The sequence below is a fragment of the Lygodium microphyllum genome, chromosome 17 (assembly GCF_053477565.2).
Source record: "Lygodium microphyllum isolate KBCC chromosome 17, Lygodium_microphyllum_v1.1.10, whole genome shotgun sequence".
NCBI classification, from domain to species: domain Eukaryota; kingdom Viridiplantae; phylum Streptophyta; class Polypodiopsida; order Schizaeales; family Lygodiaceae; genus Lygodium; species Lygodium microphyllum.
Genome location: NC_141151.1, coordinates 26506239 through 26532995, shown reverse-complemented (window position 1 = coordinate 26532995; position 26757 = coordinate 26506239). Strand labels below are relative to the sequence as shown.

The 26757-nt window shown below is 38.9% G+C and overlaps 1 protein-coding gene across 1 annotated transcript; it reads left to right on the top strand.

The window, feature by feature from the left end:
• Positions 1-1259: 1259 nt before the first annotated feature.
• LOC148021716 (uncharacterized) lies at positions 1260-2744 on the top strand. The gene has a single exon (XM_087697234.1). The coding sequence runs from the start codon at positions 1455-1457 to the stop codon at positions 2412-2414; it is 960 nt and encodes a 319-aa protein (XP_087553360.1). The 5' UTR covers positions 1260-1454; the 3' UTR covers positions 2415-2744.
• Positions 2745-26757: the final 24013 nt, after the last annotated feature.

The window sequence follows — 26757 nt, the reverse complement described above, 5'->3', positions numbered from 1 at the left end:
TGTTGTAGACAAGCTAATGCAACTATAAAAAGACATAAGATCCCTAGTACAAAGACATAAAAACCAAAATTACTTAAAGCATTCCATTCATAGACTAATGCAACTATAATAATACAAAGACATAAAAACCAAAGTTACATAAAGCATTCCATTCATTGCAATCACCTTAATAATGAATAAGACATACTTGAAAGCCCTAAAAAACGCATAGGAAAATGTCAAATTTTTACCAAAGAAAATCATGTAAAAATAACGTTAAACGAGAGTCACAAGATAATGAAAATCAGGTATTTCACCTATCGAGTGTAAAATACTTGCAAAAATCTAGCCTCTAGTTTTCAAGGTCAAGTTAAGTTGCAAATCTTCGTAAATAGCATCAATTGGTATACAAATCCTAACTACCTAACTAGAATACCTTTCAAATTTAAGGTTACTAAATAAGCGTTTCTTCAAGTAGTATTGCGAATTTGTGAAAGGATTCAGTGTTGCACCCTAGGTTAGTGGGGGAGTGGGACCCCCCCCTAACCTTGTGGTTGTGCCTTGTGGTTTGGAGGAAGAGGGGTTTAGGCTAACACCCGCTTTCCCTTACTAGTACGCCCCCTAAAGGGGGTCTCGCTAATGTAGCTGTAGGAGGGGTGAGCCAATGTGTGTGCTAGGATGGGTGATGGAAGGGGCTTTTGATAATCTACATCAATATATCCACGTGGTTTGTTCTTTTTATCCCTAGTTAATAGTTATATTTCTAGTGTCTCCATGAACTTCAGCAATGCTGGTGAACCTTAGTCGTTCTCACTCACCTTGGGATGACCCGGCCCTTATGACAGGTGTTCCTGCTCGTAAGTTCGTACCTTGTGAACAAGAAAGCATCGTACTTATTGACGCGCCATTCAAAGAGTGGTCATAGAAACACGGTTTTAGGTAGCGCGGGTGGGATTGGTTGGCGGGATGGGGATCCGACGCGCCCACGGCATTCTCTTTCTCTCTCTCCTCCCTCGGAAATGACGGAGTGTTGCGTGTGTGGCCTTTTTCCTAAAAATTGTTTTTAATATTTTCGGTTGGGTATGCTGGTTTAAATGTGTGTATGGCGGCCGCTGATTTTTCACTTCTCAACGCGCCGCAGCTTCCATGCCACGTGTACGCTCCTCACGTTATCTCGGCTTTTTTAACGGCTCCCGCGTCCCGCCGCCTCAACACCTCCCCACCGATCTAATTATAAAAGGCCCCCACCCTCGTCACACGCTTTACATTCCACAAATTTTACTAGCCGCTCCCCCCCCCACCCCCATTCCGTCTTCTTTCTCTCTGGCCTCCACACCGTGGTTTGCGCTGCTATTTCTTTGATTCTTGCGTTTCGCTTCTCTTGTAGAGATCCATATTGGCTCTGCTGGCTTCTAACCTCCTCTCCCTCATCGTCTCCCTCTTCGCCAGCCTCTCGCCCTCTGCTGCCCCCCCCCATGGCAGTCGGTAGCGTGCAAGAGGCCATGGCCGCCTGCGTCTGCCCAGACGACTCCTCCGCCGCCACCACTACCTCGGATCCCACCCGTCCGAAAGCCCCCCCTGCCGGCCCTCCGTCCACTGCCCCTGCCGAGGAGAAGCACTACCGTGGCGTGCGTCGCCGTCCCTGGGGCAAATACGCCGCCGAAATTAGAGATCCATGGAAGAAAGCTCGTGTGTGGCTCGGTACCTTCGACACGGCTGCCGAAGCTGCGCTCGCCTACGACAAGGCAGCGCGCGCCCTGCGGGGCGCCAAGGCCAAGACGAACTTCAAGGAGGAGGAAGCCCTGGCGGCGGAGGTGCTGGCCTTCGGGGCCGCGGACTTGTGGAACGGCGGTGCAGACCTGTGGAAGCTGGAGAAAAGTAAGGCGGCTGGTGGTGTGGTTGGGGTAAGGAGCGGCGGCGTTGGTGTGGGTGGCAGAGGCAGCAGCTTGGATACGTTTGCTTTGTACAGTAGGCTGAACAGGAGTGCTGCTCCAGAGACTAAAGCCGGCGGCGCCACAATCGGATCCTGCGATGCAGCCCCGCAGGGTCCTATCAGAAGGGATGTGGCTATGGATGGCAGCAGATGGCAGCAGGATGTGGTTCCAGAAGCCAACAGACAACGGAAGTCACCGGCACCAGCGCCGTCGTCAGCCTCATCGCTGTCGTCTACGTCGTCATTGCAACCCTCCAAGAGGCAGAGGCTCGTGGCAGACGGCGGTGCACTCATCAGAGAAGAGGAACAATACCTTGCAGCGGTGGCCAGCAGCACGATCACCGTCGAAGGTAACGGCGAGGATGGCGCCGCAGGCAGTGCGCCGTGGCCACGGCCCATCAGGGAAACCGTAGCGTTCATTGACAAGTGCGACTTCAGGCCTCTGCTGGATCTTAACATGCCGCCCTGTGAAGATCTGGACGGTAGCAGGCTGACATTGTGATGGGAGAGGGGTTGTATAATCGGCTTTGCTGGCTTCATACTTGGATGGTATCGCGGAGTGAGGCGTTTTCCTGGCCTCCTGTAGTAGACACCATGTTGTTGAAGGCTCGAAGCTCGAGCGCCCCGGAGGTGACGCCCATGGCTGCTGGTCTGCTCTCTCTCGTCGAGTCATGAGGCACCAAGTTTTCCTATGTAGAAACTCACTCCGATTGTCTAGAGAATCGACCCTTGTAAAAATGCTTCGGCCGGGTGCAAAAAGATTAAGGTTGCTGTGATTATTGATACACACAACACACGCACACAATATTTTGGCAAGCAAGCTTCTTCATTATTGTCTCTCTCTCTCTCTCTCTCTCTCTCTCTCTCTCTCTCTCTCTCTGCCTGCGAATATGCAATCTTTTGATGCCGTCTTTAAAGAGACCCGGCTGTGTTCTCTCTGAACTTTTGGCAAGTTACTGCCAGGGTAAAAAAAACCGGGAGTGTGTATACATATTTGGCTCAAACGGCTAAGATGATGTCGATCGCTTAATGATTGGAATGGGAAGATTTGGGAGTTGAATTCTAGCGAGAAAAGCGGTTCTTTACTCGTTTATGAGCACACTGGTAAAACGTACTTTCTTTTCACTAGCCCGCCAAAAAGCAAATGGTCAAAACCGGCCACGGCTTTTACGTCATCGGTCCACTTCGATGCTTTCCACGAAGGTGTGCGGGATTTTTTTTAATTAGTCGGCGTGTCGTTGTCGTCGTCTCTCGGGCAGCACAGGCGCGCACCGTTCGCTCTCTCCTTGGTATCTGCGTTTCACCACCTTTCGCCAGCATGTATATCGTGTGATTCCGTCGTCCTGTAAGAGAACGTCCCACCAATATCTTGTAATTCCGTCACGTACTTCAGTGCAACGTATCGTGCCTAATCTTTTTTACTGTAGTATTATAATTTATTCTCGTTGCTTGCGTGGGTTTTATCCTGTGCATCCCACAGCGTGTGTTTGCCTCTCCTCTCACTTCCGGAAAGCATAAGGAAAGACTTTTTAAAGTCCGGAGAAAGCGTGCATGAGAATCCTGGAGCTCATGCCACATACCAAACGCGTCCTCGCAGCCTGCAGGATCTTAGCAGTTCTCGTGTTGATTTTTCTCAGAATTTCGCGCTAGACAAGCAGGTCATGGTGCTGATTTTTCTCAGAATTGCGTGCTAGACAAGCAGTTCATGAGGCAATCTTTAAGACGCTGCGAAAAGCATACAAACGATTTTATCAGCTATGGTTTTCGTGTCAATCTCAGGAGAGACTATCCAGGATGTAACATCCTTGCTTGTTTGTGCTGTTCATCTTAATTATTGTGGTTAGCCACATACATAGCTCTCCATTTAATGACTTCATGGTCAACCAATAGAAGTATGGGTTGAAAAAGGCCAAAAGTTTGATGTAAGCTGTGGTGTCTTACACTACATGCATTTTAATTACTTAAAAATTCTTATTGTAGAGTCTTAGTACACAGCAAAACAACCTTGGTTCAAAAGGTTGCACGCGGGGACTTTGCCGTGAGAGCGTTCTGTTGTTCAAAAGGCTAGGATTTGCCATTGTTGGTGTGCAGTGTGCATTGTAGAAATCTCGCACAGTAGCAAGTAGGCTCGGACAGAGTCGCAAACAAAAAGGGAGAGAAGTGGTCAGAATTAGGGTTCTCTATGTATTTCTGCAAACTAGATCTCTTGCTTGAAGCTTGCACTTGAGTTAGTCAGTCACTCTCACTCTCTCTCTCTCTCTGTGCCGTGTTCTCTATGTATATCTGCAAACTAGATCTCACGTTGGAAGCTTGCGCCCCTTCCCCCCTAAGGGGAACCCTGTGCCACAAGCCTCTCACAGGGAGGCAACTTTAGGTATTGTGGTAGTCTCGTCAACATTTGGAGCATTTGCAAGGAATATGCATACCACTATGTCGTAGGTTGGATCTGTCTCATTACCCTTCATACACCAAACTCATCTGATCACCTTCCTACATGAGACATGCATGGTTGCTTGCTTGCAAAGGTTGTATGGTCAAATCGTGGGTAATCCCCTCTTTAATGGTATCCCAACGTAGTATCTGAATAACGGAGTGCATAACCTTTGGAATTGTGGAGAAGCCAACACCCATGGTGGTGAAGGTTGGGCCTTGGGTGGTGGTGCAACACCCTAGGGAGGAATTGGGGAACTTCTGGGAGCCAACAAAGGGGGCATCATCAATTCACCGGAGTGCCCTCATTTTGGTCAAGATCCTAAGTGGCTTTGCTACCTGAAGGTGCTATTGACAAGACAAATAATTTTCTATAGCAGACCTGCTTTGCTCAATTCAATAAACCAACGGATGGCGAAGGCGTCAATGGAGGATATGAAGACTCAGGAGGAAGCCTTCCAGGTAACAAGGTTCCTCTCAATCCTTGTTATGGAATTGAAGAAATTTAATTGCACCTATCAGTCAAGGACGCTAGTAGGTCTTTGTCATGGTGCTCACTCATCCCACTGATTGACTTTCTAAGAAATTAGGTTAGAAATAATTGGGAATCAATTGGGTGTAAACCTATTAGCATGCAATACCTATTGAATAACTATTTCTTTTTTTTGTTTGAGTCTGAACAAGTGACCTTAACTATGTTGAGCTATGGCCAATGGATGTTGTATAACTCGCATCTGACTTTACAGAAATGGACCTCGGAATTAGATCCAAAAGGACCAAAACTGACGTGTTCTTGTTTGGGTAGAATTCCCAAATTTGCCTTCGAATCTATATCCATTTTTGAAAATTTTGGTTGCCCCCATAGGAAGATTACTTAAAAGGCCATATACGGACATAAACTTGAGATGGCATCCTCAGTTGCTCATTGAAGTAGATGTTAGCAAGAAATTGATAGTATTTGATAATCTCAGATACAAATGGGTTATTTATTAAGGACCGAGTGGTTATCTATAAGAATTTTCCTAATGCATGTTTTAAGTGCCTCAAAACATGTCATTTTATTAGGAACTGTCATGAATGGAATACACATGAAATAGTTGATAATAAGCAAGATGATACCCCTCCTAAAATTGACAAAAACCAAGATGATGGTTTTCAATAGATTAATAGGAAGGGGAACAACAAAAAAGAAGGGTTAGACAAGCCAGGAAACTAATGTTAATCACAAAGGTAAAAATAACAATAGATATGCTGCATTATTAATGAATTTGGATAATGAAAATAATGGGGCTTCCAAGTTGGGTGAAACCAACCATACTAAATGCCAAAACAATGCAAATTCAGATAATGATGAGGTTATTGTTGAGGAAACTGAACCAAAACAATAGAATGGGGGGGATACTCCAGTAGACAAAACTTTAATCTGAATGTACAAAATGAAGATGTGGACTTTACCCAAGCTGAGAAGGAGGAACTACCTAGTGAGTAATACATCCCTGAACAGTCCACCCCCTCGGAAAGCCCAAAAGAGGGTGGAAACAACACACAACAAACAAAAAGAAGATTTTCTAAGGTAGGTCAAAGTGCGAGTAACCCCTTTGGATAGGTAAAGACTCTCAAAAGAAAGGTAAGCCTTTAAAAAAAAATCAATAATGAATAAGTTTACTATTCTATCTTATAACTCAAAAGGGCTCACTAACCCAAAAAAGGGCAATCATTCTCAGGAAATGGCTTAACCAAGAAGCCGTTATTCTTGAGGTTATTTGCCTACAAGAAGTCAAAGCTATTGAAGATACTTTGATTACGAATCTGAATCTTATATCCAAAGATTTTGTATGGTTCACCACTAAGCATAATCATAGAAAGGGAGCTGCATGTATAGGCATTTCCAGTAGGGTCAAAGAGCAGCTAAGCAATATCTTTGTTGACAATGATAATAATTGGATAGCTTCCCACTTAAAAAATTTTGATGAGTTTGTAGTTATCTCCATGTATGCCCCTAACTCTTCTTTAGAAAGAGGGAAAGTTTGGGATTCCTTGCAAGTTATAAAGTGCCCCATCATACTGGTTGGGGATTTTAACATGGTGGAGTCCTTGAAGGGCATGTTCTTTGAAAAGGGACATTGCATCTCAGGTAGTACTGAGAAGGAAAAGTGGATGGCAACTAAGGCCTTTCATGGACTAGTGGACATAAGTGACAGTTTGAGTTTCACTTGGTCTAATAATCAGGTAAATTCTAACCTTAGGAAAACTAGGTTAGACATGTTTTATATTTTAGCAGGTCTTCTAACTACATTCTTTAATGCTAAGTGTAAAATGCTTAAAAACATTGTTATGTTGTATCATTTTCCCATTTAGTTGAATCTGTCTAATGACTCCCAAATTGTAAAATCTGGATGGTTCCACACTGATCCATGGTTATTTAAACTAAAAGAGGTTAGGGACTCTATCAAGAATATATGAGAACACTCATTTCAATCCTTCATCTCCCCAACTCAAGCATGGACAAGGAGTATCCAAGATACTCAAGAATTTCTTAGACAGATTAAGGCTAGGAGGGTAATGGAGACTAGGGCTGAATGGATGCATTGAAGGGCTTCGTTGAGCTTGTATTAAGCTTAGGATAGTGAGCTTTCAGCTCAGTTTATAGGGCAGCTTCACCTCAGTTTGCAATGGAGATTGGCAACCCTATTTTCTCTTGGTCTGAAATGGAGGCTTGCTTTAGACTTGGTCTAGACTTATCTTAGCCTACATATAGCCTTGATTGAGGCTTATGATTCATTATTTACTGCTAGCTAGTCCTAGAAACAGCAGGAGCAAATTCACGCCAACTGGCTAGATCTGACTCTTCCTAGTTCAGTTCTCTTCCACTTCAACTTCTGCTCAAAGGTAGCCTATTCTACTTGGTGACACCCGTAGTTAGTGGCGATGAACCCTTTCATCAATTGTTGACACTTGGTATTGAGATTGACCACCATATATTCAGTTCTCGATTGTGAAGAATAGTCTATAGGCTGTGTAAAATAGGGCAGCTCCTTGTCTTGATTATTCAAGCTCCTTTGATATTCTCATTTGATGCCCGAATGGCTATGATTGATGCTGGACACTTTGAGGATGTTGTGCTTATGTTGTGAGATGACTTTGGGCTGATTCAAGTGCTTCATTTTCTCAAATTTAATAGAGATTTATGTGCTGTAATATACAGATTTGAGAGTGTGTGACACGCTGAAAAAATGTCATAAATTGTTGGCTGCAAGCATTGGTTTATATTGAAGCACAACATGACTTTGGTTGGCTCCTGTGAGATGTATGATTTGGCATTTGCTTGGTAAATGTCTTGTGGACTGACAAAGGGATTGTATGCTAATATTTGGAGCTAAAAACAAATATATTGATATGGTCTTGGCCGTTTGCAAACACTAAAAGTACTATGTGGGATTGGCTTTTGAAGACAAAGCATATATGGATATCGGCATGGTCATGTATTGACCCCTACACATAGTAGTATGTGTATGAAGTGGTTTGAGGATATTTTGAGATAGAATAAACCTTGGTTGAGCTATGCATTGGCCGAGTGCAATCTGTAAGCAGGATATTTGATATGTGTACTTGCTGTACATGAACTAAATTGTGCCCGTATGATTATGTATGGACTCCTGCATAAAATAACAAATGTCTTGGATGCTTTAAAGCATGTTTGACATGTATACATCTTAGTTTTAGCCTTGAAAGAGCTATTGGTCATTGACAATCTACAGATTTTAGATTGCATGTTTGGTTGACTTCAGTAAGGTTGCATGATACAGAGTTTCAACAACTACACGGTCTATGTGTCGACCGATGTATCTACAAGTTATGCCACATGTTTGTGGATGGTTTTGAGATATTAATGGGCTGAGATACCCTGATTACAGTAGATAGTTAATTGCAAAAAATTATCATAAATAGTCAAAGACTATAGTTGGTCAGTTAGACTCATTGGCTTGCAGTAGGAAGTCAGGCATTGACTAGCCATTGTTTGTTACAATATGGCAAATGTAGACAGGATCGACAACATAACCCAGATAGTGGGGGAAAAGCTTGACAGCAATAATTATGCCATATGAAAGTTTCGCATGGAGAACTTCTTGATATGTAAAGGATATTGGGACTTGGTGATAGGTGTTGAAGCTGAACCTGAAATCTCAGAGAGAAATTCTATAGCTGATCAAAGACGAGTGCACCGAGCTTTGTTGGAAAGAGCTTGCAGGGTGCTACACTAGTTATCCTTTTGTATCTCGGATGCTATGGTAATGCAAATCATGAAGTGTAAGTCACAAACAGATGCATGGAACATATTGATCAGGTATTATGGGACAACTACTAGTGCTAGAAAGATACAATTAAAGCAGAAATTCAACAACATGGAGAGAAAAGCTAGATCTATACAGGATTATGCCACAGAGATTAAGACTATTGCAGATAGGCTGGCATCCATTGGCACACAAGTTGAGGATGAAGACATGGTTGCAGTGACATTAAATGGTTTGGGATCTGAATATAAGTCATTTGATACTTCCATCTCTATGCGGGTTGAAATGCCAGACTTCAATGAGCTAGTTGCATTTGCTTATTCATGAGGAAGTTAAACTTGGCTTGGCTACAGACTCTAGGAGTTCTAAGGGCAAGGATGCTGTCTTCTATTCGAATCAACATGGCCGTGATAGTCATGGTAGAGGTTATGGTTCTTTCAGAGGATGCTAGCAAAATGTATTTTATGGCAATAGTAACCAACAGGGTTCAAATCCAAGAGGAGGTGGAAATTTCAGAGGCAGGGGAAGATCTAGCCCTAGAGGGAGAGAATCCTAGCAACAACAACATCCATATGACAATCCTAATAAGGATAAGGATTGTCACTACTATGGAAAGTATGGTCATATTGCCAAGGACTGCTGAAAGTATGGTCATATTATGCATCGTCTAGTCAGATAGATGATGCTTCTGGGGATATACTGTTTGCCATGACATATGTGAAAGATAGGGCTGCTGAGAAGTCTATTGAGGATGCTGTTTGGTATATTGATTAGAGGGCATCAAATCATATGACGCCTCATGGTGAGACTGATTTATTGACATGATGCCTAAAAGGAATGGCTATGTATGCATAGGGGATGACACATAGCATATCATTGAACATAAAGGAAAAGTGCCTTTGGTAATCCATGATGGCAAGAAGAAGAACTTACATGATGTATTGCATGTCCTGTAAATTACTAAAAAACTATTGTTTGTGGACCAGATGACTGAGAAAAATTTGTAGGTTAGGTTTAATAAGCATGGTTGCTTCATTGAGGAGTTTGGTAATGGCTACAAATTGATTGCTCGTAGTCATAGGAATGGCAGGATATTTACTCTTGATGCCACTTTACCACAGTTGAAATCAGCCATGTTTGCCAATGGCTCTGACAACATAGTTAGAGATTTAGAAATATGACATAAAAGAGTGGGGCATGTTAATCTTCAATGGTTGCAAATGATGTAGAAGAAACAACTTGTTATAGGTCTATCCAAGTTTTCTTACATGGATATTGGTCATGTCTGTGCTTGTCAGTTTGGTAAATAGTCAAGGTTGCCATTTCTCAAGCATGTAAGAAATAGTACGCGACCGTTGTAGTTGGTTCACTCTGATGTGTGGGGGCCAGTCTATAATGCATCTATGGGAGGCTCTAAGTATTATGTGACATTCATTGATGACTTCACTCGCTATACTTGGGTTTATATATTGAAAAAAAAGATGAGGTTTTTACTATTTTTCAACAATTTAAGCAACAGGTTGAAAATGAATTTGATTGATATATCTCTTGTTTGAGATCAGACAGTGGTGGGGAATATATGTCAAATGAGTTTGCCAGTGTTTTGGCTAAAAATGGCATACGTAGGCAGCTTACAAGCAATTATACTCCATAGAAAAATGGGATAGCTGAATGGAAGAATAGGATCTTAATGGAAGCTGCGCGTGCAATGATGAATGAGAAGAAGATGCCGCTCTATTATTGGGCTGAGGCTGCTATGATAGCCATGTATATCTTAAACATGACTCTCACTGCAATATTCATGATATGATACCCTTTGAGAAGTTGTATGGCTACAAGCTTGATATCAGTCACACGAAAATATTTGGTTGTCTTGCTTATGTGCACATCCTTGATAAGAAGAGGAAGAAGCTAGATCCAAAAGCACATAAGTGTATCTTTATTGGTTATTCACAGGAGAAGAAGGCATATAAATGCTATGATTCCTCTACTCAGGAGACATTAGTCAACAGAGATGTTATCTTTGATGAGATGACATCTTGGTATGCCTCACCGATTGCAATGCCATCGGATATGCCTTCTATACTTGTTTCTATGGTTGATTCATAGTAGAGTACTACATTGATATGCCCTAGTGGTACGACAGTATCTCCATGGACAGGGAGATTGCCGAGAGCTCTAACTCACTGTCCACTAACACCACTATGTCAGTGAGGGGGAGATATGATGTGGTGGATAGCAAAGGAAAAGAACAAGCTTCTGATGATATATCTGGTGTGATGATACGTGGTAGGATGGCTTCAGGCTATGACTCAGCTGATAGTCTAGACAGTGGGGCTGGTATTCTGATTGTGTACACACTTGGCACTAGGCAAAACAAGTACATTCCGCCTCATGAGAGAGGGGAATCGAGTAGTGCACCACATCTTCGACGCTCACAGAGAGTCAAGTACCCTGTGGATAGGTTGACTTATAGTGGTTATTTTGCGAAGCATTATGCTTACATGACAAAAGTGACAGAGGTCAAAGAACCTGCTACATATGCTAAAGTAGTGATGGATAAAAAATGGTGCACATCTATGGATGAGGAAATATCTGCCTTGGCTGAAAATAGAATATGGGATCTTGCACCACTACCAGAAGGAAAGAAGACCATTGGTTGCAAATGGGTCTACAAGATTAAATGCAAGTTGGATAGCAGTGTAGAGAGGTACAGAGCTAGGCTAGTTGCTAAAGGATATGCTCAACAATATGGATTAGGACTATGAGAAAACATTCAGCCTCGTTGCCAAGATGGCAACCATACGAACAATGATTGCATTGCCTGTTGCTAACGGCTAGAATTTGCAGTAGATGGACATTAAAAATGCATTTCTCAATGGTGATTTTGCAGAGGATGTTTATATGGATTAGCCTGAAGGGTATGTATACCCTGATTTTCCACATTATGTATGCAAACTGGAAAAATCATTGTATGGGTTGAAGCAGGATCCGAGAGCCTAGCATGCAAGGATTAGTAATTACTTGCAGAGTTTGGGATTCATTGTTGGTAGGGCTGATCATAGTCTATTCATGAAAAAGACAGTCACAGGTTTGGTAGTACTGGTTATCTATGTTGATGATTTGATAATCACAGGTGATGATGACTTGGGGATACAACATGTTATGCGAATGCTAAAATCTGAATTTGATATAAAAGACTTAGGTGAACTGAAGTATTTCTTCGGTATTGAGGTGATCAAGGCTAAAAATGGTTTATGGCTGATGTAGAAACACTATGCCATGGAAATGTTGAAGAAATATGGAATGGCTGAATGTAAACCACTGGATACACCTCTTGATCAGAATGTCAAGTTGGACGTTAGACTAGAGCTGAAATTGATGATGTGACTATGTATATGTAGATGGTTGGAAGCTTGATCTATTTAACCATCACCACGCCTGATTTGAGTTATGATGTTGGGCTCATAAGTCAATTCATGCAGAAGCCCAGAAAGCCACACTTGGTGGATGCTGTTTGGCAGATTATGAGATATGTAAAGTCCACTGTAGATTATGGGTTGTTTTATATGTGGAAGATAAACCCTTATCACTGGTTGGATACACGGATGTAGATTGGGCAGGATGCTCATATGATCGTAGATCTACAAGTGGTTATGCCTTTGGATTTGGAAGTGGGATGATCAGCTGGAGTAGCAAGAAGCAACCAACTGTTGCATTGTCTAGCACTGAGGCAGAGTACATGGGTGCTGCATTGGTGGAAACATGTGAGATTGCATGGCTGCTTAAGCTTATGGCTAATTTAGACATACAGGTAAATGCTCCAATGACCTTGTTATGCGACAATCTTAGTAGTGTACTCCTGGCAACAAATCTAGTTTATCATGCTGCTACCAGGACTAAACACATTGAGGTACACTATCATTTTCTCAGAGAGATGGTTCTTGTAGAGAAAGTGGATCTTATGCATGCAAAGATGGATGAACAAGTACCAGACATCTTTACCAATTCTCTAGGTAAATATAAGTTCAGTTGATTCCGATAGCTACTTGGTACATGCTTTATCTTGAGCTTCAGGGGGAGTGTTGAGACTTCAAGCTCTTGTGTGTGACCGACAGTGTCTTAGCTATGTCCAGCTATATCAACAAGTGTGGGACATTTAATAAGTCGGGTTAGTTGGTGTAACCTAACTAGAATTAGTCATGGTTAGTTAAATCTAGTGTACAATCTATTTTTAGCATGCTGGTAGCCAACTAAAATAGGATTGAAACAATTGAAGCAACTAGCTAGAAATTTCTTGTGGAGTGGGGACGGGAATAAATTTAAGATTTCCAAAGTCTCATGGGTTGTGTGTACAAATCACAAAAATCTTGGGGGACTAGGGCTTCCAAACCTGCAAACATTGGTTAGTAAACTGGTAGAAAATTGGGTTTTTAGGAGTATTGATAGAAAGGAAGAGGATTGGACTACCCTGTTACGCTCCTCTATCAATCAATTTCAAGTAGTTGGCTATCCAAGATGGAGAAATTTAGATTTTCTCATTGTTATCCTAGGCCTAGTAGAAATTAAGACAACATGCTGCTCATCATTGATGAAAGGGATCTGACAGTCCTGGTTTAAATATAAAAATTTGATAGTCCCATCTTCACATTCCAACTTAACCTTACCTTGGGCTATAATTGACTCTATGTGGTTTAACTTTTTTCACCAATCCATTTCAAAGAGTGATCTGAATAAAGCCTACAAAATATACCAGAAGGGGATTATAACTTGAGGTGATATATGGGATCCTAACACAAAAAATTGGTTAAGCAATGTACAACTCATGATGACTAAATTTGGCCTACTTTAAGCTAAAGTCAACATGGTAACCACAAAATGCAACTATGGGATCCATACCTCTCAGCAATCATCAATCTAAAATAGCTTTTCAAACCCCAGAGGAGTATGTCTAATCGGAGACAAGCCTCTTCTGCCCCTTCCAGATCTTTAGGTATGCAATAAAGATTTATGTGCTAAGCTCAATGAAAGGTGACACATTAAGCGGAGTCTTAATAATGGAATTACAGATTTACTAATATTTGGATGAAAGTTCTTCAGCCTAAGATGTCCTGTCTAACATGGCTCATAATCCTTAAAGGTCTTTGGACTAATGAAAGGGCTTTAAAGGCAAGAATTGAAAATGGACACTGCCCAAGATGTAATACAAATGTGGAATCAATATCACATATTTTTTATAACTGTCATTATATAACACTAACTTTTTTTGCTACTTGCAGGTGTGTTGTTAATGCTAGTCCACCCAACTAAGTTCGCCTAGAAAGAGATTATCTTCGATGAAATATATGACATATCTCCAATAGTTTGAAATTGGATAAGAATCCTCTTTATTTGGAATATATGGATCTACATGAATAAAAAAGTCTTTGAAAATTTCTATATCAATCCTATTCATGGATTTAAGACAGATTTTTTGTTGCAAGTGGATCAAGATGCTGAGAAGCTACAAAGACTCCATGAGGAAGCTTATCCTAGAGGCTTAGAAGATGAAGTTGTTGCCATGTTGTTAGATCTCAAGAAAAAAATCGTGGATTCCAAGAGGATCTGAATTTGATACATGTTGTAATCTAAGATTGGTTGCATAAGGCAACTTCCCTATATTGAAGCTCCTCTTCACTAGCAGTTGTAAAATTTACACTCCATTTTAATATATTTTAACACTTCGTCCAAAAAATGTGCTTCTTAACTAGTTTGCACACAATATCCTTTGCTTTCTTTTTTTGTAAGTAGGATCCAAGTAGGCCACCTTGGATGGTATGCTCTCTTCCTCTTTTAGAGCTAGCTTATGACAATGGAAAATGATGATGTCTGGGCTATATATTCTCTCTTAGAATTGTAACTTGTTGCCAAATCTTGGAAAAGTAAGGACTTGTATGGCAACACCCTTTGAGAGAAAGATAAGACTTCAATTGAGACATTTGTAAAAGAGAGACCAAGGGTGCTGGTTGTGTGCTTGTAGTAGCATATCTTAAAATCAAACTCTTACACGAGTTTGTCCCATCTTGCCAACTTTATGTCCTCAAAAGTTGAGTAGGTCACAAACGTATTTCTAGTAGTGGATATTCTATTCATACCAAGAAGTGGGCACATTAAGGATGCCAATACTAGATTTTAAAACATGGATTATCCATCTTAATAAGGAGCATCTGTTTCAAACATAAGGGGTGGCCTATTCAAATTTGGAATTTGCATCATTGATCTATTTGTAATAAGTTGTCTCAATGTTTGGATCCATTAATCAAGCTTATCAACTCATTGGCTTCATGGATTAATAGGGCACTTGTTGATGTTAACACCCTTTAGTATAAAAGGTTATAAAACTTTTATTGTACTATTTTATGACCTTGAAAAATTGGCGAAATCTAAGAAAGATCGTGTGTACCAAATTATGTGCTCTTCTGGCAAAAAATGCATGTATTTTCAAAATCAATTTGGATGGAGTCAATAGAGATGATATAGTTGAGATATAACAACTCCATGCAATAAAACTCACACTTTGATACAATCACAGAATAGGTAGCCTCTTTCATCTTAACATATATAAGACGAGAAAAAGGTGATGTAGAAGTTCCTTCAATATTTTACTATAGATAAGTGTAGCATTAAGAACACCACAATCGAGTCTCTTAGATATGGAAGACAAAATCATTTATCATTAGCTAGAAAGTTGTGACAGCATTGGTCAATCTAAAAGGTAAGGAAAATAACTGGTAATGTCCATAGCGTGTATGGAATATGGTCTTCAAGACATCCATTGGTTCTATCAATATATGATGGTATTTGGACCTAAGATTGATCTTGGTGAAAGATCATATAGTTGAGAGTCAACCCATTAGGTCATCCATAGCTACTAACATGATAATCATTATTGATGGTGGCCCTCATAATACAAGAGACATTCATACATTCTCCTTTTTGGCAAGAAGATATAGGAGCGCCTCATGGAGATGCTTAACTCAATAAATCCATTTGTAAGTTAAGATTTATAAGTATCTAGCTATTTAGTCTTCTTCCCTAGGCATAAATTGATATGGTTGCCAAGAGATGGGATGGATATTGACTAGATTTCTATCTTGTGATCGAGATTGAGCCTATGAGATAGTGGCATCTCACTTGGTAAATTAGATTTCAAAATCACATTGAAATAATTTTTAATATACTTATTGTACCTCATATCGTGTCTAGACATGAAAACGGACTCATTATGCTTAGGCAAAGATGAATCAATATTGAAACATATGAAAAGACCTTGAAAATTTAAATTTACATCAATATTTTGACTAAAGAATATATGAATGAGAGTGGAACCATGAAAAGAATATGTAAATTCAATTGTTGATGTAAGGCTTAGTTCACAATCAATGGTCATTTAGGAGGGACCTCAACTATATAAGACACATCATGAACCTAAAAAACATTGCATGCATTTGCTAGTCTATTGAATCCTAATAGTAAGTCAAACTTACTTAAAACCATAGTTCACTTGAAATTACATGATCTAGATTCATGATCAAAAGTTGAAAGGTCTATCATACTGTTGGATGCCAAGATCTAAGGCACCACCTTATCCCATCAATACAAGCTTTGACTCTGCCTTGGAGGTTTACTATGTAAAAACCTAATGTAGCACGTGCATGCACTCAAGTCGGATATTTGGATATCCCTTATACATACATAATTTTTGTAATTTCATAGTACAATAGATGAGGCATATATTGAAGTCTGTTTTTATGTAAATACAAGCAAAAACTTGACGCAAATGTCGACCTTAGCATCAAAATAAACATCGATATAATTATGAATGGAGTACATTGGAAAAAATGTCAAAATATGAACCAATAAAAGCATTAGAATAAGCAATGGTACACATAGTTTGTTGATCCCTATTCTAGAAAATACACCCATGAGCATTCCAAAAATTACAGGTTTTGTTTACCAAAGAATACACTAATGTTTATACCAATAATTACAAGAAAAAATTATGGATGCTTGTACTGACCTGTCTAGAGAAAACAAAATTTGCATGGATCTGACCTCCAAAGGACTAGATTCGTGTTTTCCATATCAGAATTCCTACTAGACAAGGGTTAGTATTGAAACATGTATAAAACCCAAGTGTGAATAACTACGATATAACACTTAAATGCATAACACAAGAAACACACTACAAAATATGTGAAAGCAAGAACAAAATATAATAATTTTTTTATGATTTAATGGAAAATAAAAGTATATGTACAAATGATATAATCACAAAAAGACACAAAAATATGTCTCCATAAAGTCATAACTCCTAATGCTAGAAGCAATCCTTAATCAGAGATCTCATCCTCGCACAATCCCTCATTGATCCAATGCTCTAAGAAAAGACAAATATAGATAATAAGAACTCTAGAATGAAGCATAAATTGCAAGCATGTTAGTACATGATAATTGGTTCTCTCCACCCCATGAAAGTAGCTTGTTGATAGTCACATAATCTCATGGTACCCTGCATAGTCTTTCTCCAAATTTTTTACCAAATGACTAGTGAAGCCATGCTACAAAAACATAGATACATACTATTGAATGCTCGATGAAATGTGCATCTAATTTTCTCATTAATCGAGTGTTAGAAGCTTGGGGGGTTACTACATGTAAATCCTATACATCACACACATTCATGGCATTTTTTATGTATCCCTATATAACCTAATTTGTGATTTTTTTGACTTTTTTGTGAAATTTTACTGTACTTTATAAGTGCCTTACTATAAGTTTTATTTTTTTCATAAAATAATTTAACAAATCCTTATGCAATAAATACAATATATTGTTTTATCTTCAAATTAATCACAAAATATTGATTCATAAAAGAGTTTTAGTAGTTCTAATGATGATGAAACTTTACAAAATAACTTCATGCTATATGACATCCAATAGTAAAGTTTAGAATTTTATGAATAAATCTAGGGTTTAAAATAATTTTCAAATGTAGATAATAGATTTTTAACTAGGATATCTAGGATATCCATTTCTTAACTTTAGCAAAGGTCTAGAATTACCCTAGAAAGATGCATTTTTTTGAAACAAACCAATGCCTCCCTTGAAAGACCATGCTTGATATACCCATCAATTGGATGCATTCCATGAATGCACATAGTGAACTATTAGGTAGTCAAATAGTTATTGTGCTTCTATCATTGGATTATGCATGCATATATACCCTTCACCTATTTTCAACAAGTTTACATTAAGTTCATCAGTTATATTCATAGCATCATGAGCTTCACACATCTCTAAATTTGTAGGTCGCAACAACTAATCCATTTGCTAATTTTGTTTTTGTGGATCAACAAAAGGCACCTCTTTAGTAAGTACATGCCTTTCAAGAGAGTATACTAACTCCTCAACATGGGAGAAATTTTCACACCAATGCTCTCATGGGTTTGTTTACCTGTAAATAATCTAGTTTCTCCATTGGATGTGTGATGAAATTCACCTAGAATTGAGTTTTCTTTCATGTGCTTCATGCTTGTTGAATTTGTGGACCTTGAGGGAGGTTATAGTCGATTTGGATTCACTTCCATAGTATCCTTTGGTAATGAGTTGGTATCCTAGTCACCTCAGCAACTTCTACAACGTGATGCTCATGGACCACACCAACAACCTAAAAGGGTTAAGCATGATTTTTTTTCTCAATCCCCTCAATTTTCTCTTCATTGTTTCTACTTTAAAGTCCTACTTTTAGTTGGGCTCAACTATTGCATGTCCAACTTAAATAACACTTGCTTGCCCTTCATTTTTTGTACTTTAAAGTCCTACTTTTGGTTGGGCTCAACTATTGTAGGTCCAACTTGAATAGCACTTGCTTGCCCTTCTTACCTATTGGCTTCTTCCAATCGCTTAATAGTTCTTTCTTGAACCCCTCTAAATTGAAACCCCTCTTTCTCACATTCTAGTTGAGCTTAGTCACCTTAAGTCGATGATCCAAGGGCCTTTTTTTACAAAGGTTGTGGGCTTAACATAGTTTAATAAGCCACCCACGCTACTTTCCAATAGAAAGGACTTGGAATATACTAAAGATAAATAATATGAATAGGATGAAACAATGTAGAGTGCAAAAACTTGACAAAAGAATAAGATAGCTAAGGCTTCCCTTAAAGTAAGAGGGGAATAGGTAGAGAGATATTGACTCAGAGTGTGCCAAATGTTGAAATTGGGATGAGTCACATGACACCAACTCCTACAAGACCAAATCCATTTGCTTTGCTAGTTGTCTAACTCTTGCTAGTTTATAATAAGTCACAAATGGGCACTAACATTGCTAGATTATAATAAGTCACAAATAAAACTAACATAGGGCTTAGCTACAAATGTACAACCACTTTAATTTGAAATGACAAGAGGCCACATGCAAGCATTCCTCTTTTGTTATTAGCTTTATTATTTAAGAACCACCATTTTATCATCGCCATTGTAATAACATATGCCATAATACACAATGCTAACAAATCCCTTCCCAAAAAAAATTCTCTTAATGAATGTAGCTCTTACAACAATTGCAAACTGTGCTTGTGAAGAGGTTCAAGCAAACAAACCAAACTTAACCACTTTGTTTAGTACACTCTCATTACACAACACTGCATATCTTAAATTTGACCTATGAAGTGCTTTCTTAAGCACATTCCAAGACTATGATTCTTCAATCATATAACTATATTGACTCAATTTGCGAGTTGATCCAAGTCACTAAGTTATTGAGAAATAACTTGATCAAGGCATCACTACTCATCTCATGTTAGGTGAGCAAATATACAAGGTACAATATAAGAATTCAAAGACACTTTTAGTTCCACCACGAGCAACCCTTCACTACCTTGATTAGATAGTTAAAGGAGGCAAAATATGAGGATTGAGGAAGTGGAAGCTATGAGAGGGCAGGTAGCTAGTATGAAGCTAGAGCAAGGGAGTGGAGATGGTGAGGGAAGAGCTTGAAGCATATTTATTACTCAAAAGAACTAACATCAACTCACATGACCTTCAAGCAAGAAAAATGGTCAAAATCACCCAATTGGCTTAATTAATTAGTTGTATAAAAGATTTAGAGGCATAAGCAAGTTGCTTATTTTTCTACTCCAAACTACAAGTTTGAGTTATGCCATTAATAAGCTCTCTCTCTCTCTCTCTCTCTCTCTCTCTCTCTCTCTCTCTCTCTCTCTCTCTCTCTCTCTCTCTCTCTCTCTCTCTCCCCCCCCCCAAGATTATCCCAAGGGATTCACCTTCAATTAAGGAGACGTGTCACGTGCCAATGAAGAGTTTTGGAAAACACCCTATTTATGACTCATATAAGAGTAACATTACACCCTTTTTTACACTTATATGATGAAAATTTTATTTATGCCCCATTCTTACATGTAAGATTTGATATTATTGTTGAAGGATCATTATCACTTTACATAAGCAATTGTAACTTACACATATGAGTGCATACTTTTATTGGATAGCAAGATAGTATTGTAACTAGCTTTTATATTACATATGTTATAGTACATTCTAGTATTTGTAGATGCTAAGTCTATAAGAGCATCTTTATTTGATTTTGACTAAGGACATATACACGAAGCTTAAATAAAAGTCACTTTGGTATTTTCATGGGATTGTAGATCTTCTTGAATTTCATGACTAAATTAAGGTGACATAAATTATTATACTAGCTCTTTGTATCCCTTAATACTAAATATATAATACTTGGGATATGGATACCAAGCTTAGTACAATCACTAAATATTGACCTTAAATCTTGGTATCCCTTAGTGCTAAATTTGTAAGACTTAGGACATAGATACTAAGCTTAGTGCAAGCATGAGATACTTGATTTCAATCTTGGTATCCCTTTGTGCTGAGGCCCAACAATTTTTGTAAACCTTCCCTCTAATGTTCAAGAGAAGGTTTTTGTCATAGATTCTCTCTTATCAACAATTTTGACCCATGAGGAGAGAAATCTTATCTAGATGTGTGCCCATGGTATTGAGATTGCAATTTGGATCTCGTACAACATCTGGTTATGATGACATACCATGAAAGGTAAGGTGTTTTTGGTATGATTTTTAAAATTTATCTCAATTTTTTTAAACTTACCAAACTTTACTGTCCTTCGTGCCTTGTAGATATCATTAGAGCTTGATTGTTTATGATATTCCCACATGGAGATGCTTTCTAGGCAACTCAACTAAAAGATACCATGATAATGTGAAGTAGAAAGTTATGTGAAAGAGAGGGAGAGGGAGAGGGAGAGGGAGAGGGAGAGAAAGAAAAGCACTAACTATGTTTTCCTTTACCAAAAAATTCTTTGAAAAAGTTAGTGAAGGTCCTTGAGGTAGTGGTTCAAGACCACAAAATGTTAGACAACACAAGAATTGTTCTTTGCAGAGTGTTGGAGTAGGGTGATTGCCATTGCTATGGATGGAGAGTTTGTTACAATGCAAAAATGCTCCTAGAATATCTACTTGGGCAAGAAACATGCAATGTAAGTTTACTTTTTGTTAATTTAACGTGGCTTAGCCTTAACAATTTTATACTTAGTCTCAGTTCTATGATTTTATGTAGGGTGAGCACTTAATAACTTATATAGATGATGACCTTCTTCTATTTGGAGCAGAGATTGTTAAAAAACTAATCAATTGCATTTCTCATCGAAAACTTTCAATACCACATACATATGACCCTCTAGCTCCACACCCAGATACCCAAGTTGGAATGCCATATTCCCATCCCAATGCCATTGACTTAGATGATCTACAATCGACTGATGACACCGACTATTTGGACACTTCAGATATAGAGAGGATACAAAGATTGTAAATATAGTGAAATTATAGTATTCAAATAAGAAATTTCACTCTTGTACATAATCTAGAGCTCTTGTTATCAAATTGCCATAATTGAAAATGGAATTCAAATAGTCTTTGTATCACTTTTTATCATTCTTACAATTTTGCATTTGTACTATTGGATAGGTTGAAGCAAGAGGAAAACTTGTATAGTGTGAATGCCCTTACATTAAGTATTTCTCTCTTTTCTCTAGGACACTTGCACATAAGTTTCACCGTGATTCATGTTATTTGAAAACAAGAAAAATGTATCTTAGATAATGTACTAGCATCAAAGATTCCAATTATGCTTTCAATAGGTTGCCAGTTACTTCAAGGTTTGATGGATATATATCTACAATCCTAAACAAACTTCAATAAATTCTTGAAATATAAAAACTCGATTTCAATCCTCTTGAAAATTTTGAACTTATAGTTTGGTCTATGGCATGGCACATCAATAGGCCAATTTTGCAAATACAGCTTTGAGTCCATATACGCATGTTGTATAAACACCTCCTTGATTTTTTTCCTTGATTCTTGGACCTTGAAATCCTTGATTTTCCCCTTGTAGGTGTCAATGAATTCATTTCCACATTGTCTTCTCTTCCTTGTCTCTAACATAACCCAACTACCAATAGAGATGGTAGTAGGAATCCACCTATTGTTGTCAAGGTCATTTTTTTTTTTGTACATTGTGATTGCTCTGATAGAAGAGGAGGGACGCTGAGGATGTGAGGCTTCCATGACATAGAAGATGAAGCAGAAGAAGCGTTGAGTGAAAAGAGAGAATAGAATAGAAAATCTTGTGAAAAAATGAATGGATGACATGCACTTTGTTGAATTGTTTGAGTTTTTTGGAAAAAAGGGAGAGATACTACATTGGAGGGAAAATATTTGGGTATATTATTCAAGAATTTCAAGAAATTGATTTGGATACTGCAAGGTGGTGTGGGATACTACAATGTGTTATGGATAATTAGAGGTAACACTGTTTGCATCAAAACTTGGTATCATTACAATGCCAAGTCTATAAGTGTTCAAACACACATATGAAGCTCGGTGCAAGAATAAGATATTTGAATTTGAACTTGTTTGGCTCAAAACTTGTTATCTATTCATACCAAAGTGAAGTTGGAGTATGGATACAATGATCAAACCTAGTCATCATCACAATACTTCTTTTAGCATTTTTCCTTTAAATATCCACTTTCATGCTCAACTTCTTAACCCAAACCTTAAAAGTATACAACCAAAGTTAAATACACCTACACATTGACACATAAAATGAACTTATTAGATACAGAGTACTTAATGTCAACAATGAGCATGAATTTTCTCAACCAAAAAATCACCCACAATCAAATGCTTGTGGCCATTGGCTCAAATAATTTATAATAACAATATGATTTGTGAACTACAATATGCTACTTCTAGAAAGTAAAAAAACCTCACATGCTTAAGGAAAAAAAAAGGTATTTTATGATCCTCCATGGAAGTAAAAGATTGAATGAGATGCTTTTCTCCATAGTTGAGAGCCATCAATGGAGCCTCTCATCTTGCCTAGCTCATATATGAAAGAGATCAAGCTTAGCTACATATAATAGCTCAAAAGCACTAGTAAGAGGCCTAGGTCGACTCCCTACCACTTAGGACCCTTTGCAATTTTTTTCAATCCATCATTATATATATTGTTTCCTTCCCTCCCTTTTCCTTAGTGGGGATGGCTTGTCGGCTATTGATTTTGCTATAGTGTCCCAAGGAGATCAAGGCATTGGCCTCAGGTCTTTGGCTCACACTCAATAATCTACTAGAACCTTGCAAGAAAATACACATATATTACTTTTTCCTTTCTTTAATCCCCACAATGGGGTCTCATACCAAGGAGGATAGAGCATTGGCTCTTGGCCTAACTTGAATCCAGGAATCTACAAAGCCCTTAGAAGGTGAAAAGCATCTTCTAGCACATCTATTTTTATTTTCTTCATGATGGGACTTGTAACAAATTTCATCCTGTAGGCCACACTCAAAACCTAGCCCCTCACTCATAAGGGACTTTATCGTGATGAGAAATCAAACTGAAAACTATTATTTAGCCCAGCTAATGCATAAAAGAAGGACAACCATTTACTGACCATCAAATTGATGAGAATAACACTTAGAATCAACCTATGAGCACCCTCAAGTAGGAACCTAGTGACCGAGGGATCCCACTTAGTAGGTCACTCAAACCCTAGCCCAAGTCCTAGCCTCAAAACCATGGAAAATGATACATGTGTAAGCCCTACCCCCTTCCTCACAAAACATAAAGCAATACACAACAAGAGACAAGGTGATAGAGACACATGGTTTTTAAGAAGAATCTACATTGAAACTCTTGGTACCTTCCTTAGTTGTGAACCGACTAACCTATACAACAAATCTTCCACAACAACACACATGTTAAAAGCACTCACACCAAAGGAAGGGACTGAATTGGCCCTCTTTATGTAATGAAGTATATCAAGAAATCACCACACTCAACAAAACAATGTTGATTTCATCCCTTAATCCCCATAGTATCTCCTTTAGAGTGCAAACCCTAGACCAAAGGATGGCTGCTCAGGCCCTTCACTTTTGATTTGCTTTTGACCACAAACTCCATCGAAGCGCCAACGTTTTTAAGAGGACCCACCTAGATATTGGCATCAACAACCTTCTTGTCAACCACCACACTAGGCTTTGAGTTAGCTTTCCTCATACTAGGGTCATCCTTGTGATCCTCTTTCATTTTTTGACCACCTAGTCACTACTCTAACATTGTTAGAAGCCGCATTCTCACTAATTGACAACATTTCTACCAAGTTGACCCTAGTAGGCATTTTCTTTAGAGTGGCTTTTTCCCTTTACAAAGTTTTCTCAGGGCCCCACCCTTGAGTATTCCCATTATTGTGAGTATTCCCATTATTGGCATGGTGATTTGTTGAGAAATGTGCAATCACATCCACTATAGCCTCTTTGTAAGGAACAACAAGGCAAAGAATCACATTGCAAATAAAGCCTTAAATTAGGTCATGTATGCATGGTTTATTAAAACCACAGTTGGTGAATACCATGGTCCCTTTCCACCTTTTTCCACCTACCAATACCACCTACTGTAAGCCTATAAAAGGCACTCATCCCCACACTCATTTGATTAGTTATTCTCATTAAGTTGTACTTGCATTATGCTTGGATAATATCAATTCTTCTTCTTTGTCATTACTCATGCCTCATTATGATTGTCTATTTGCTCATCAGTGATCCACCTTAGCATTCATCCTCAATATTTTCACATGGTATTATCCACTTTCCCATGAATCTCTCACCTACCTCCATAGCCACCCACCTTCATTGGAGGGCTTGAATCTCTCTTCCTAGGCATTATCAACTTGTTCTTCCTTCTAGAGAACTCTTCCTCTACTCCAGGCGCTCCTTCCTTCTATCACCTCAAAGCATGAGATTGTGCACTTAATGCTTTAGCATTTTGTTTGCAATAGCTCACTGCCCAGATTGTGCCGTCTCCGATTCGTATTGCTCATTCCACCTGCACACGCAATGATTGTTGAGAAATGACAAATGATATATGCTCCAAGAAGAGCTGTCCTGAATCCCATATGCACAGTGAGGAGAGTGGAACAACCCAACTTCTATAAAGTATTTTACTTGACTATCACTTTCACTATGGAATGAATGCAATATCATGATGCTTTGTACTTTCACTTAGCATCTTTGTCATTGTCAGTGTCCTACACAAGATTGTGTTTATGAGTCCATCCTAATATATCTTGGAACCTAATTCACTTGTGTAATAGTTGCTCTACATTTTCTATGTCAACATGAATCTAGCCTTCATCTTCCATCCTCCATAAATTCTTCCATGCTCTAGATCCACACTTTTCACATGGTATTAGAGGCCAGTTGGGCATGGCCTAGCTCAACCCAACTCTTCTCTTTGCTCTTCTAGCTTCTCCTAACCTCAGATCAGCTAAAATCTAGCTCATGTTTCCATTTCTCACTCCCATGTCCACTTGACCTTGTGGCAGCCATAACTACTCCTGCCAAAAAAATGGGCAAAGATTCACCGTCATGCCGATTCAATGGTGTTGGATTCCACACATGGAAAACTAGGATCAAACTGATCCTAATGAAGAAAGGATTGTGGTCAATCACAAGTGGTTAAGAGAAGAAACCAGGGAAAGTTGCACTCTTAGTAATATGGGATAAAAATGATGATAAGATTCAAGCTATTATCAAGCTCGAACTTGATGACAGCTACATTCATCATGTTGATGATTGTGAAACCTCTCAAGCAACATGGGATCGATTAGAAACCCTACTTGGAGCTCTCTCAAATCCTCCAAATATGTCTTACTAATTGAATGTTTTAGACTTGACATGAAAAGTAGCACCTCACTTGCAACTCATTTGAATTATATGGAAAGCTTCTTGACACAACTTGCAGGAATCAACTCGAAGATGGATGAAGACATTTGCATTGGTGTGTCTACCACATTAATCAACATGCCAAAGCCAAAGCTTGTGGATATCAAAGCCTCTCTCCTGGAAGAGGAAAAGAAGATGAAGAGCAAGGGAGAAACAAGCACCCCAAGAGGAGACCAACAACTCCTCTATGTGAAAGGAAAGAAGAGAATAGTTTGTGATTTTTGTAAGAAAACTGGGCATAATGAGAAGTTTTGCCATGCTAGGAAAATATCTCAAAGAGCATATATAGCAACAGTCAAAGAAGATGAAGACAACAATGGAGAAGAAGAAGAAGAAAACACCCAAGAACAAAAGGATAGGACTCAACAGTCCTTCTTTTGTAGCTCATTTTCTGATAGACTTTTTTAGGTTTTAAATGTGTATTTGCCAAGTGTTCTTACCATAAGCTCTTGTACTCCTCATGTAACCTTTACCCACTACATCCTCTACACACTTAGTGAAGCCTTGTGATAGCCTCTAGCTTTATATGGTTGTTTCTTTCCATGGCTACACTTAGTAAGGTTCTTTAGCCTCTGTATACTTAGTGTGTTTCTTGGTTGTGATTGAGGAGGGGTGTTGAGACACATCCACTATAGCCTCTTTGTAAGGAACAACAAGGTAAATAATCACATTGCAAATAAATCCTTAGACTAGGTCATGTATGCATGGTTTATTAAAACCACAATTGGTGAATACCATGGTCCCTTTT

Bases quoted from the DNA above. Each gene is read 5' to 3' on its own strand.
- LOC148021716 (XM_087697234.1), top strand. From the start codon at position 1,455: ATGGCAGTCGGTAGCGTGCAAGAGGCCATGGCCGCCTGCGTCTGCCCA.